This window comes from Centroberyx gerrardi, chromosome 12 (genome assembly GCF_048128805.1).
Source record: "Centroberyx gerrardi isolate f3 chromosome 12, fCenGer3.hap1.cur.20231027, whole genome shotgun sequence".
Lineage (NCBI taxonomy): Eukaryota > Metazoa > Chordata > Actinopteri > Beryciformes > Berycidae > Centroberyx > Centroberyx gerrardi.
The window spans coordinates 27729031-27742431 of NC_136008.1; the positions used below are offsets into that span (position 1 = coordinate 27729031).

Below are 13401 nucleotides of genomic sequence, written 5' to 3' on the forward strand. Positions count from 1 at the left end.
GAGAGAGAGAGAGAGAGAGCGAGAGAGAGAGAGTGAGACTATCCTGCACAAAATAGTGTGATATGGTATGTTTGACTGGAGCTGGAGCTAGGGGTGTGTGTGTGCGTGTGTGTGTGTGTGTGTGTATGTGTGTGAGAGTGTGTGAGAGTGTGTGTGTGTGTGTGTGTGTGTGTGTATGTGTGTGAGAGTGTGTGAGAGTGTGTGTGTGTGTGTGTGTGTCTGTGATGTTCAGAGACTTTCAGCAAAGTAGAGCACAAACAGAACTTATTTTTCATCACAACAGATGATGGACTACATCAGTCGAAACTAATTAACATCAATGACCGTGATCACTATAACTCAGGCAATAATTACAAAGATAGCAATGGACATTAATCATTTGTACTTCATTTGCATTGACTGCATTGTGATAGATGAATTGTGTTGTCGGTGTAAGAGCTGTAAGGTGGCAACAGGGGGCAGAAGTGAGTCTCTTTCTCTGGCTTCAGAGAAATGATCTATATGTGTTGCATTGTACTGAATTCTATTGTAATTCTATTCTATTGCTAAAATGCAGAAAAAAGTGGGGTAGATGGTGAGACAATGTGCCATATGTCAGCATGTTACATCGTTTAGACAGGTTTCTTGACTGTTTCTACGAGACATAACATGTCATGAATCATCACCGATCCAAATACTGCACCACATAGATATGCATATAGAGCTTTCATATTTGCAACTGCACAATCAAACAGTCTCTCTTCCACCTTTAGTTCAAATTCAGTCAAAACATTTCATACATTGCAACAACAGAAGGAAAAAGAAACCAGGTCGGTGTCAGAAATCAAACATTGCAACATCGAAAATATTGCAAAAACTATTTTTCTGTGCAGCAGAAATGATGAAATTTACTGAAAGCAGCATCAGCTAAGGCCTAGGATCATAACTCAGCATGATGAGGAAGTTCGCCGGTGGGAAAGAAGCAGACAGCAGGTTAAACTGAGCCTGGCAGCACCGGGAGCAGTGAGAACTCAAAACTATTTTACCATCTGGAAGTGACGTTCGCTGAAATCAAAATCACCTACATTTGTATGGTTCGTGTTCCCTCTGTGGAACAAACTGGAGGCTCAAAATCTGTCCACATAATCAACAAATTCCCAAAGCCTGGACAATATAGAACTGTGTTGTGCTGGATTGGATCTTAAGTCATTTCAATTTCACTTTAACAGGGATGGGTCTTCGGATATGGAGCAAAACCACAATGGTCAATGGTGGAATATAAGGAAAAAAAAACGTTATAAAAAATGACTGAGTGACAGTTGTTTTAGGATTATGTTGTGTATCACAATGAGTGGTTGAAGAGGTGGAGAGTGGTTAGAGAGAGCGTCCTTCAACCGGACGACACAGGATTAAGCCCCTGCGTCAACAAGCATCTGTCCTTGAAGTGTCCTTGAGTAAGACCCTGAATCCCTAGCATCCCTCTGTTACAGACCCTGGGCTCTGCTCTCTTTGGAGGAAGGCAAGCAAAAACAGAATTTCCCTAAGGGGATCAATAAAGTATCGCATTGTTATTGTTAACCCTAAAAGACATGATATACAGGCAACAATCGGGGCAATTTTGTCAACAATTATTCATTCATTCTCTTTACATGCTTATTCCTATGCAGTGTCATAGAGGGCTGGAGCCTATCCCAGCATGCACTAGGCAGAAGTCCATCACACAGAAAGACAGGCAATCACTCACACTCAGTCACATCTATGGGCAATTTAGAGTCTCTAATCCACCTGACTTGCATGTTTTTGGACTGTGGGAGGAAATCCCGACAAACACAGAGAGAACATACATTTAATACAACACAACTCTTTTTTTTTTACACAGTCCATCAGGTGAGAAGGTGTTCGCGAAAGAGCTGGGTCTTTAGCCTTTTCTTAAATATAAATCTGAATACGATGTCTTGCTCAAGGACACTTAGAGAAGCTGTAACTGTTGTGATCAGAGCACAGGACCAGCTCTCCTGTCCTAAACCGATGGTTCCACTGGGGTTTGAACCCAGGACCTTCTGCGTAAAGCAGACGTGATAACCACTACACTATGGAACCTCTTCTCCAGGGTAAACTCCACACAGAAAGGGACGGCTAACACCGAGCCACAGCTGCCCACCAGCAATTCTCCTACAGCCCAGTACTGTGTGCCACTACTGAGTTTTTGTCCCACTTGCCCCATCTTGGCTGAATGTGATATTGGATTATTGGTCATCTACTTTGCCCCAGAAAGCCACTGATGTATCACGGGCCCCAAGAGAAGCAAACAGCAGCTGAGACTAAGCTGGGCAGGAGCCCCAGTAGTGACTGGCTAAACGGCCAGAATGACTCATAAGGTAAATCATAGACTGCAGCAAGACTGGTTTCCTACATCTGTCAAAACACGCACACACACAGAGAGAAAAAACATGTGAACTCACTAAAGCATGTAGGTATGAACACAAACGCATGAATATGTACACACACAAATGCATGCATGTAAGTCACACACACATCTGGGAAATACTACAGAAGAGCAGAGAGGCAGACCAGCAGGACTCTGTCACTGTCTCTTGGTGGAGCAGAGCAGACAGTGAGTGGGAGGATTTACAAACATTCCTAAAACGTAGTCACTGCAATATTGACCAAAGAGACTCTAGAGGTGACAGATAGATGTATTGGTGTCGCCTGATTACATGACTGAGAAAATCACGCTTCTGAAAAGCGGCAGGCAACTCTGTCAGTGGGAGTCCTGGTGGATCAGCAGGCAGGGTGTGAGCCTATCTCACATCTTTTGCTGCATGGCACTGCTCATGATTCCTGTCTCTCTCCATCATGTACTCTCAAATAAAGAAACAGAAATGTCACAAATTACAGTCTAACTCTGTATAAAATCTCACATTTGACTGAAAGAATGCCAAGTGAAGGCACTACGACAAAAAATGGTTGGCTTTCATAGAAATATAAAATACCCGGACCAGTTAACATTGGCTTATTCTGTATGGTTATGTCAAAGCATGATCATCTCTTTCACAACAGCTATTGTACACTGCCACTGAACATTTGCACCTATAGTGTAGGGTTTCTGTATCAAAACTAGTCCCACTATTTGACTGAATGAGAGCTAAATCCTCTGACAGACACGTTGTAGGACCAACAGTGAATATCAGTGACAGGAGTGTTAGTGAATCTTTCCAGAGAATGGAAACTAAGCGCAGGTTCACACTAAGCATGCATCTAACTGGAGCATTTACTCCTTTAGTTTGGTGTATTTGGGCAGGTGAGGACAATTCAAACTCAGAAATAACCACAGCAAGGCCGGCTGAAAATGCAGGTCACTGTCCTCTTTCAAGAGAACTGCAGTGCGGTTCATTAGGAATGAGAACGTAATCTGAACCAAGGAAACAACCCAAAAAATGTGCAGTTTTATGGGTATAAGGAAATGCTCATACATAGCTATTTCTTCACTTCACTTCTCTATTTCTTTCTCTTAACTGGTATAAGGTAAATTATGGCAAAGAAGGCAGACAAGTCCAGCATGTTTAACTAAAGTTACAGGGACTGAAATCAGATTTGCTTTGACTCCCCCTGCTGCCAAATACAAAAATGCAACAAAGTCAGCTTTTCCATTACGGTTCAGACCAAAGAAAATGAAAAGTAGGTGTGATGGTGGAGTTACTTGGTTTACTGTACCGCCTCCTCAGCTGCTGACTCAGCCTCTCAACAACTACTACACTATCAGTGCAGTCTAAAACACTGGGTTTATATGTATATTAGTGCCCTTAAGTCTTCCCTGTTTGAAATGAATGACACACAAGTTTTGCAGTGAAGGACACTTCCAGGAGCCCGGTACACTGAGACTCAGTGGGAGATAAACAGCCTTCACACTCACCAGTGTAAATCTGTCACAATAAAAGTCCTCTCTCTAGTCGAGTCTAGTCTGGTCAAGTCTAACCCTGAAAAGCTGCCACTAGGGCTCTGCTGTCCAATTATGATAAAATGGCAAACACAGACACACACAGACACACACAAACACACACGCACCTGCTTGCCTATGCTTGCATACACACACACACACACACACACACACACACACACGCACACACACGCACACAATTTGGGTCCAGACACCTCATTGACAGTGTTTGAGGTGAACAAATCACACAAGTCACACACTCTTCCACACACATACATGCACACTCACACACACACACATACACACCCACAGGCACAACTGGGAGCCTGCCCACTGAGAGTGTTTACAAAGGCCAGAACAGCTTGCCTCATCAGTCTTCTGCTAAAACGATGTGACAACAACGATGCAGGAGGGAACTGACGCCTTTCCACTCTGCCAGTCTGTCAGGCTGCCTATCTGTCTCTCCTGGTCTGTATGCCTGTGGCTAGTTGTTATTAGGGCTGGGCGATAATTCAATATTATTCAATTCCATTCAATATTGATTTTGGGATATCATGACGCACAATTCTGCTGTCTAAATCGATGAGAACAAGCACATTTTATTTAAAAACTCTGACAAAATGAGGTATGGTAGGTAGGTAGTTTTGCTTGACATCACACCTAACATTACCATTCGGTTCAATGGGATGACCATTAATTTGATTATGTAACATGCGATTTTGGATACTTGAGCCATATCGTGATATATATCGATATTGAAAAATATCCTTATGATTATCGTGATATTGATTTCAACCATATTGCCCAGCCCTAGTTGTTATGTATCTGTATAGTTATCTGTCTGACTGTCTGTCTCTTTGTCTGTGTTTCTACTGGTGGAACAGAGTTTGCTTAATTTCATTTTTTCCGGCTGAAAAGTACAATAAGGACACTACATGTACAGTATATAGCATTCAGTCCAGCCAAACACTATAGCAGCTGATTTTACGGATTCGATACGCCACGATATGATGTATATAGAAAAGTATGACTGCAGAATTATGTTTATTTCTGAGCCACAAATCATTCTAGCGATGGCATTGGCTTGCTAGAATGTAAACAACAATTTACAAATCCAGTCCCATCCCTAGTAGTAGCGTGGATGGTCAAGCCCATTAAGCAAGTTCAGCTTCTGCTTAGGGCCCCTGTGGCCACTAGGAGGCCCTGCAGTGGATAATGGTCATGAACTAGATCATCCTTTTACAGCTACAAAAAAAAAAACAGTTTTCATTCTCATGGATCGCTATGCTTTCACTGATCAAGCCTGACAACGTGCTACACACACCAGTGGTGGCAAACTGGGACTGACAACCAGTGATTGGAATGATTAATTTTCACTTCATGGTTTTGGAGGTAGGAAAAAAAAATCAGTCTCCACACAGTGCAGTGTAACTGCTGCATGCTTTCACAAATGCAATATGTCAGAGAGACATCCCTCATCTGTAAAAACAAAACAAAAATGAAGAAAATGAAAGAGGAGAAAAACAGAAAGCAATGCATCGATTAACTAGAAGGGCACTCGGAGAGCGCAGACCTCCGCCAAGGTTCGTGCTATTATTGCTTGTTCGTGAGTCGGATCCGGATCCGCTCCAAAATTTAATGGGTTCATCCTTGGCCCATGCTACACCCTTCCACAAAGTTTCATGAAAATCGGGCCAGTACTTTTTCCATAATCCTGCTAACAGACAAACAAACAGACAAACGGCACCGAAAACATAACCTCCTTGGCGGAGGTAAATATTCAGTCTATGTCAAAATAGAGTATTTCTGAAAGTAATAAGAACCCTCAATGCACCGTTGTACAAAAAAATGTTCTGTGGGAAGGGCAACATGATGCATAGTCTTTATGTCTGTCAATAACTGATCAATTTTTATATGAATATTTTGATCTACACAGAATGTTGTTCTATAGCTTTCAAGTTACTTGACTTACAAACTTACAGACTTTCCAGTATTGTTCTGTAAGAAGGGCTACATGATGCCTACATTATGTTTGTATTCTTCATTAATTTCAGGCTGTGAATTGTTTTGACCTGTCTTGATTCATTCAAAGCAATCTGCAGCATACGTACGCAGGTTTTTATACCTGTAGTCGTTTTTGTTTATGATAATATGGGTTTTTATTCTTTGCACGACCGAAAGCTTATTTCCTTGGCTGGCTGTATTTCATTTTCTCAGAGTCCCTTGCTGCTCACGCTGATCTATCTCTGGATTTGATTTAATACTTAGCCTTCACTAAAGAGAAAGGAATAGGCTGGGTCAACTGGGTTGCTTTAAACTGTCACTGAACTCACAAAACTACAGGGCCAACCGGATATATTACACTTTACTATGTGCTTGGCTGTAAAAATCACACAAATGTGTGTTTGTGTGTGTACGGGTGTGTGAGTGTGTGTCATTCTTACCCTAGTCCTGCCAGATCAGATACCAGGTTGCCCAGGGCAGCAGCTGGAGAAAATGTGAGAGAAAGAGACAGAGACAAAGAAGATTACAAAATGAATCACGAGGCTGTGGTTTGTGTAGAGGGATGCCAAAAAGCACGAGACACATATTGTCTTTCATCTGGAAATTCAGTTTTTCACCACACAAGGAATATAAAAAAGTGTCCTCTATCTTTCTCCAGTATCCATACTAACAAATTATTAAATTCATTTACATTACACATTACATTTTAGGAAAAATATTTACCTTCTCTAAAATGTTATCATCAACTGAAGTGGGATGGAATGGAGAATAGAGAGCACAGTCGGACCAACATACAAATTTGACTTCATTGAAGAATTCCATCAGGCCTTATCTACATTCCAGGAAGAATGTTTGACAACCTTTAATAAGGTAAGTTTGTTGTAAAAACAGGCAAAAAAGTTACCAGGAGGCAGAATGTGGATGAGTGTAGTTGGATCAGTGATGGAAGCGAGTGTGACTTTTCAACTTTTCGACTGTGGTGATGATGCACTTCTGAAGTCACTTCCCTAAATCTCCCATATCTCTTCGAGACACCCCCCTCTCCCAGGGAGACGGAGCTAGTGGCACAACTTATGTGTAAGGCTGGTCAGAACTGGAGAGACCCATTTCATCAGTTATTTAACAGGTCCTCCTTCTGCAGAGTTATTGACTCGCTCCCTCTGCCTCTCGCAGAAAGTTCACTTGAGTTATCAGAGCAATGGAACGGCACTTAAGATAGCGGCAGGGATTCCCCCGGGGGAAAGTGCAGAGGGGAAGTCGACCAGGGCAGGTTGAAATGACTAATGAAACGGGGGCAAGGAACAGACCTGGACACCATTAACTCTTCCCCCTGATATGTCCTGCTGTTTGTCAGTAGGTGGAGGAGAGACAAGACGAGGAGCTGGGAGAACCATTGCATTGAAGATAGGGATGGGACGATCTGCTTATCTCACAATATTCAATACGCGATATAGGATTTGATACAACCATGATACAATGTAATAAATAAAAGTTCAATTACAACAAAGTATAGCTATACCACAAATCATTCTAGCAAAGGCATTGGCTTGCTAAAATGTAAACAAATTTAAGTGCAAATAATATAATTTGGATAGTGAGTTTGTGAAACTGATGGTCAAGCGTCTCATTTGTGATTACTACAGCAGAATAAAATGGAGCTAATATCACCATTCATTTTTCTGACCCACGATACGTATTGTCACATTTTTGTATCGCGATATATTGAATTTTGATATATCGTCCCATCACTAATTGAAGTGCTGCCGAAGAGCCTGTTTGTATTGTTGCTCATACATTGGCAGCAGCTCCCATAAGGACATATAATGTCTGTACTTGCATTCTCCCCGTTGTCCGTGATCCTGAATTCACACAGTATTAGTGAAGTTGCCACAGTTGTACTGAAACCCAGGGGGGAACACAGACAAAGCAGCGATGTCATCTCAGCGAGGGCAAACTCTCCATCAAACTAAATTCTTGAGTTCTTCAGTGTGATGGTCTCCTAGCTACTGTAGCAGCAAGGTTGGAAACAACAAATACCCAAACAAACATCTACAGTGACTTTCCGCCTACTCACAGTCTGCATTGTTAAATGTGAAGAAATCACTCACAGGACCTGCACCCTAATTAATCAGCAAAGATCCAAGGTACTGCAGTAAGACTTGAAAGAGTCTCAGTCTAATTAGTGTAGTCAATGTGCGCTGAGATCTAGGAGTGTTTTGTTTACTGTGTGTCTCACCAGGACCCTGACCCTGACCTTGTTCAAGAGAGACTTCACTGCCTCCTGGAACAAAGCATCAATGTTAATAAGCTGCTGGCTTGTTATTTGGATCTAATGAGGGATATTAGCTCGGTGCAGTCTGGGAAGCTCTTTCGTTTAGTTTATGACTACTTGAAAATGGATGGAGAGAGGAACGAGAGGGTGCGAGATTGGGAGTCTTGGCCGATCAATCGGCGCCAATTGATGGTTGCCATAGCAACATGACTACACAGAGAGTCGAGTGATACTAACAGAGGATTTAAATAACCAAACACGCTCCTACCCATATAACCTGCTACCATCCCCTAAATAAGATGAAGTCACTTGAAGTAAAATAAATGTTTCTTTTACTCAACCATTTTCATGACATACATATTTTTGGAGCAAAGGGTGTTTTCCAGACCTTGATCACTAAAGTAGAATCCAAAGTAACAGTGGTAAAAGTACATACAGCATAAGGAAACCATTTCTTTTTACAATTCCTTTGTTAAGTATATGTGCTGATCTACTGCGTGGCATTCAGCAACAAGAGTCTCAAAGAGAGTCCTCTGTTCCTGAGCCAGCATATTCCTCATTGTATTCCTCTAGAGATAATAGGAACAAACACTGTAATATGTAAAGGAGAGAGTAAGTCCTTTGAGCTTCAGCCGTTGCTCTAGGTGCCCAGGGGAGTGCTCTTTTTTCTCAGTTGTATGAGAAAAAAAATGGTTGTAGAAAAAATTAGTAATTACCCCTTTTCTCAAAGGAGAGCTAACCTTGAGTGATTTCAATCACTTCTGTCCTCAAACTCCATTCTGTAAACAATCTGCCTGGTCCTTTAGTTAGAGTGCCCCCCTCAGGGACATTTGCTGAGCAAATACAAGCAGCCTAATGCTTTATGAATGTCAGCATAAATGCTAAAACACAGTTTGCATCTGGTTCTATAGTGAAAATTCACACTAAAACGTGGGGAAGGTCAGTGAAGCAGGCTTGTAACTGGATGACCGCTGGCTCAAATCCCATGACTGGCTTGGAAAATCTGAACGGGGGAAATGAGTAAGAAACACTTTCTTCCCTTAATACCAAAGAGTTACCAGGCTGCTCAGTGACCAACTATGGAAAACTGTGGTTGTACTGGACAGGACCCCAGTCTGATTGGAACTAAGTTCTGTAAATAAAAACGTGGTCTTAGTCAGCTTGACTGGTTAAATAAAGATCACAAGCAGAACACTTTAGATCTTGTTGCACACCATATAATAGCCGTCATTATGGGGGGAGACAGGGAGATGTGTCACCCCCATTATTTTCATAGAGATTATTTGTTCCCCTCAAAATAATAAATCAATCTAGTTTTCTGTTCTTATTTTTTGGAGGCAAAGCTACTGACATCTCTTAAAAGTCAGAGATTTCAAGCACAAAAGCGCCCACCAGAATCCCACCCCTCTCCCTCTTTTCTGGTGAAATGTCGTCCAACTTGCTGAAACCGGCTGAAACCTATCACAGTTGCTAGCAAACATTTTCTAACTACTAAAATTGTAGTTAGAAAAAAACTTACTTGCCAGATGTGGTGGTAGTTAACTGAGTTTAGCCATTTGCCATGCACTGTAAAACTTCTGTAACTTATTAGCTAAGTTAACTTAGATGGCTAACTAACATTATTCTGGCTAGCATACAGCATGAAAAAAATCTATCTCAGGGTGCTAGCTAGCTAACGTTAGCAGGCTAATAACTAACTTATACCTAGCTACAGCTCCTTAATTTGGAAGTGTGTGTGTGTGTGTGTGTGTGTGTGTGTGTGTGTGTGTGTGCAAGAAGGCAGTGAGAGGTCACAGAATAGTATCCCATTAAGAAGTTACCACTCATGTTGGTGTAAGACTATAATTGTAGTGGCTTGAGCAGTTCTCAGTACTGATGTGTCCCCTAAAGTTGAAATGAAAATTACGCCTATGTTGCACACACTCTGCAGCTCCCACAGTTTGGTGTTGCAACTTTAACCTGAACAACATACGCACTCTCCTTAGATTATAGCACAAGGGCTAATTACAACAGAGCAGGTGTATTAATAAAATGTCCCACCTTCCTCAGTGTAACATTATACTGCCGGACAAGACCCATAGGAGATAGACCTAATGGAGAGGCCGGTCAGGCTCGATTATGTGGACAAGCTGCTCAGATGTAATTACACCTAACCAAGGTCGGCTGTCTGCCTTTAACTCACCGCTCTGTCTGCTGCTCTACGTCTGATTCAATCAAAGTCCACAAGTTGGTGAGAAATGCAATCACACATCGATGCAAGTGTACACACAAATAAGGACATAAACAAGCAAACAGGCACACCCACACACAGCGCAGAGGTGATTGAAGTGTTTGGAGGAAGTTTTCCAAGTCTAGACGTAATGTGGACCAGACACTTTCACAAAGTTTATTGAATAAAAGCTTTGCACTCTATCCATCACTCTCACTAATCAGACTGAGAGACAGAGACACAGAGAGAACATCAAAGACAGAGGGAGTAATTCAGAAAAGAGAGTATGGGGTGAGTTGGGGTGACGGTGAGACAGTAAGAGAGAGAAAAGGATTGATTAAAAAAGAGAGAGAAACTGAGTAGTTCAGAGAGTGAGCAACAGGGGAGGCAGAGTATAAATCCCTGTGTTGACGTTGATAGGTTTCATTTCTGGGACAAAGTAAACTATGAAGCCTTTTAGCAAACACATATAGAAGGATTGGTAAATATTAAATTAACAAGGAGACAACTGAATACCTTTTGAATTCCTTGCAAGGAAATACAAAATTTCCTTCCTTCCTATCTTCATTCCCTTTATCCTGTGCTTCCTTCCTTCCTTTTCTGTCCATCCATCCATCCATCCATCCATTGTAACAAATATTTTCCCTGTCTTAAAAATAAGCCTTTTCCTAATGAGATCTAATGAGAAAATTCTAATCAGAAAAATGGTCCTCACAAGTCACCATGCCTCTGTGTTTTTCCCATTGTTGTGGTACAATGTGGACCTCAAAAGATAGTAAAAAGATAGTAAAAACGTAGGCAACACACACACACACACACACACACACACACACACACACACACTAACACACCTCACACTGACAGGATCTATTTCCCCCAGAGCTCCTTGTACCGAGTCACGCTAACATTGTGTTTCCACAGCCAATCTACCCTGGCATTTTCGACCTGCCTCTAGAGACACACACACACACACACACACACACACACACACACAAAACCCCACAGAAAATACACAAATAAACCCAAACATTCATATACAGGCACAAACAAACATTAGGGACTGGTTATATAGACATATTTGCATTCCAATAGCCTTTTTGATGTGATGAGGACAAAATGTACACAAAAGTCATTTCATGTTAAGCCTCAAGTCTTTTTTCAGCGGAGAAATCCATTGAATGCAGTTTGCTGTGGCTGGCTCATCTTACAGCACTACAGAACTGTGTGCAGCGATGTTCAGCTGGCACAACAACATACAATAAGAATTCCTGCTTATCTATTTTGTCTAACACAGCAAAGACATTAGCATTAAAAGATGAAAACCTCCATCAAAAATAATGACATAAACAACATTACATAACATCAATGAAAAAAACGAACTAAATGAAAATGGGAAACCATGAAAACATCCATGAATGAATAAGGAAATGGGCAAAACCAGAAGTGGAAAATAGAACTTTCTGGAACTTTCCATCATCTTCACTGCCTGTAGCAAAGAGAGATACTGTCTACATATGGATCATCCACCAATGACTACTGATGCTCCATACAGTTAAATGTTGTATAAATGAGCCGTGAAACACTGCAAAATACCACATAGTGAGAGATAGTGGAAGCTTTCACTGGCTTCTCTTACTTTTGTCTGCAGCAGGCAGAGATGTACTGTCTCTGTGGTTTGGAGTGTGTGTGTGTGTGTGTGTGTGTGTGTGTAGCACTACGTACGAGTTCTGAGCATGTGTGTGCCTCGGTTTGACTGTACATGCCTGTGTAGGTGGTATGTTTATGCGTGTGTATTCATGCATGCCTACTTGTGTGTTTGTATGTGAGTGTTGCAGGCGTAGCAGCAGTAAAAAGGCTTCAGGCATATTAGATGGGTATGGAAACTGGTCTTGGATTAGACAACCAGGGATCAAGAGATAAGATGTGGAGAAAACCAACAGGAAGGCGTTTAATCCAAATTAAGGAACAGACTTCTCCTGGACATGCAGGATCCTGTTGAGAGAGATCTACTAAGAATATATTCATGTAATTTATTCATGACAATTGAAGGAAAAAGTTCCAATTTGCAAACTGCTTTTCAGTGATTTCAGTGTGACATGTTGACATAGTGGAGGATTGTTGCTGTAGTGGCCAAATCCAACACACATTAACTCAACTCTAATGCCAGAAAAAGCATAATTTAGTGAGTTAATCACCTCAGTTGTGATTTTTAATAGATTTAATCCTATTTGGGATTTTACGCGCCATTACCTCAACTAAAGAGCAAGTCAGCACTAAATGTAGCTGTAAACATGCTTATATGGCTTCTATATAGGGAATAGCATTAATCCTGCACTCAATTTCAAAATTTTTCCAATTAATTCCGGGGGCAAGAAATTGTTGTTGCTCTCTATAAGGCTGAAACTGTCAACTGTGTTGCACTTCTGGCCACACCTCAATCAGTGATGTCAAGGCAGGTATTTCACCTTTGCGATCACAAAATTGTTCCCACCCCCAAGTAGAGATGGGTGACCACAGACACAACCCCATATTCGCTTTTTCGCATCTTTCAAAATTGGGTACTCGAGGGAGACTGGCTGAAAACAGTGTGTCGACGCACTCTTTAAAAAATCCAATTGTCCGAAATCGGCAGTAGAGCATAATGTAATGGGACGGCCTCCAAGCCAGCGGAGCAAGAATGGCCTCTTGTGTTAGAATATGTTTGATTGGTGGAGGCTTGACTCCAGTGTTAAATGACTCCGCGCTGCTGGAGCTCACCACAGGCTCTTGATTTGCATACCCCAAATGTCACCGCAGCGGTGGGAACGAGCTCCGGTGCAATTGCTGCGAAAACAACGGAGGTACGGTGACGAAAATTGTCTTGAGGCTGCGCTTTGGAAAAGAACAAGAGGCTGCTTCTATTTCTCATGTATATCGGTGGCAGTGTGGCATCCTGGGTCGTTTCATGCATTTTTTCGCATCATTAAATTCGAGGAGGATTTCTGCAGCTAGAGCCCTTCG

The 13401-nt window shown here is 41.7% G+C and overlaps 1 protein-coding gene across 1 annotated transcript in view; it reads right to left on the reverse strand.

Moving 5' to 3' along the window:
- The window catches only part of LOC139922552 (transmembrane protein 65-like), a 49529-nt gene that overhangs the window by 4920 nt on the left and 31208 nt on the right, over positions 1–13401 (reverse strand). The window contains exon 6 of the mRNA XM_071913065.2: positions 6361–6403. Within this exon, the coding sequence (XP_071769166.1) occupies positions 6361–6403 (43 nt within the window). The remainder of the gene's footprint in view (positions 1–6360; positions 6404–13401) is intronic.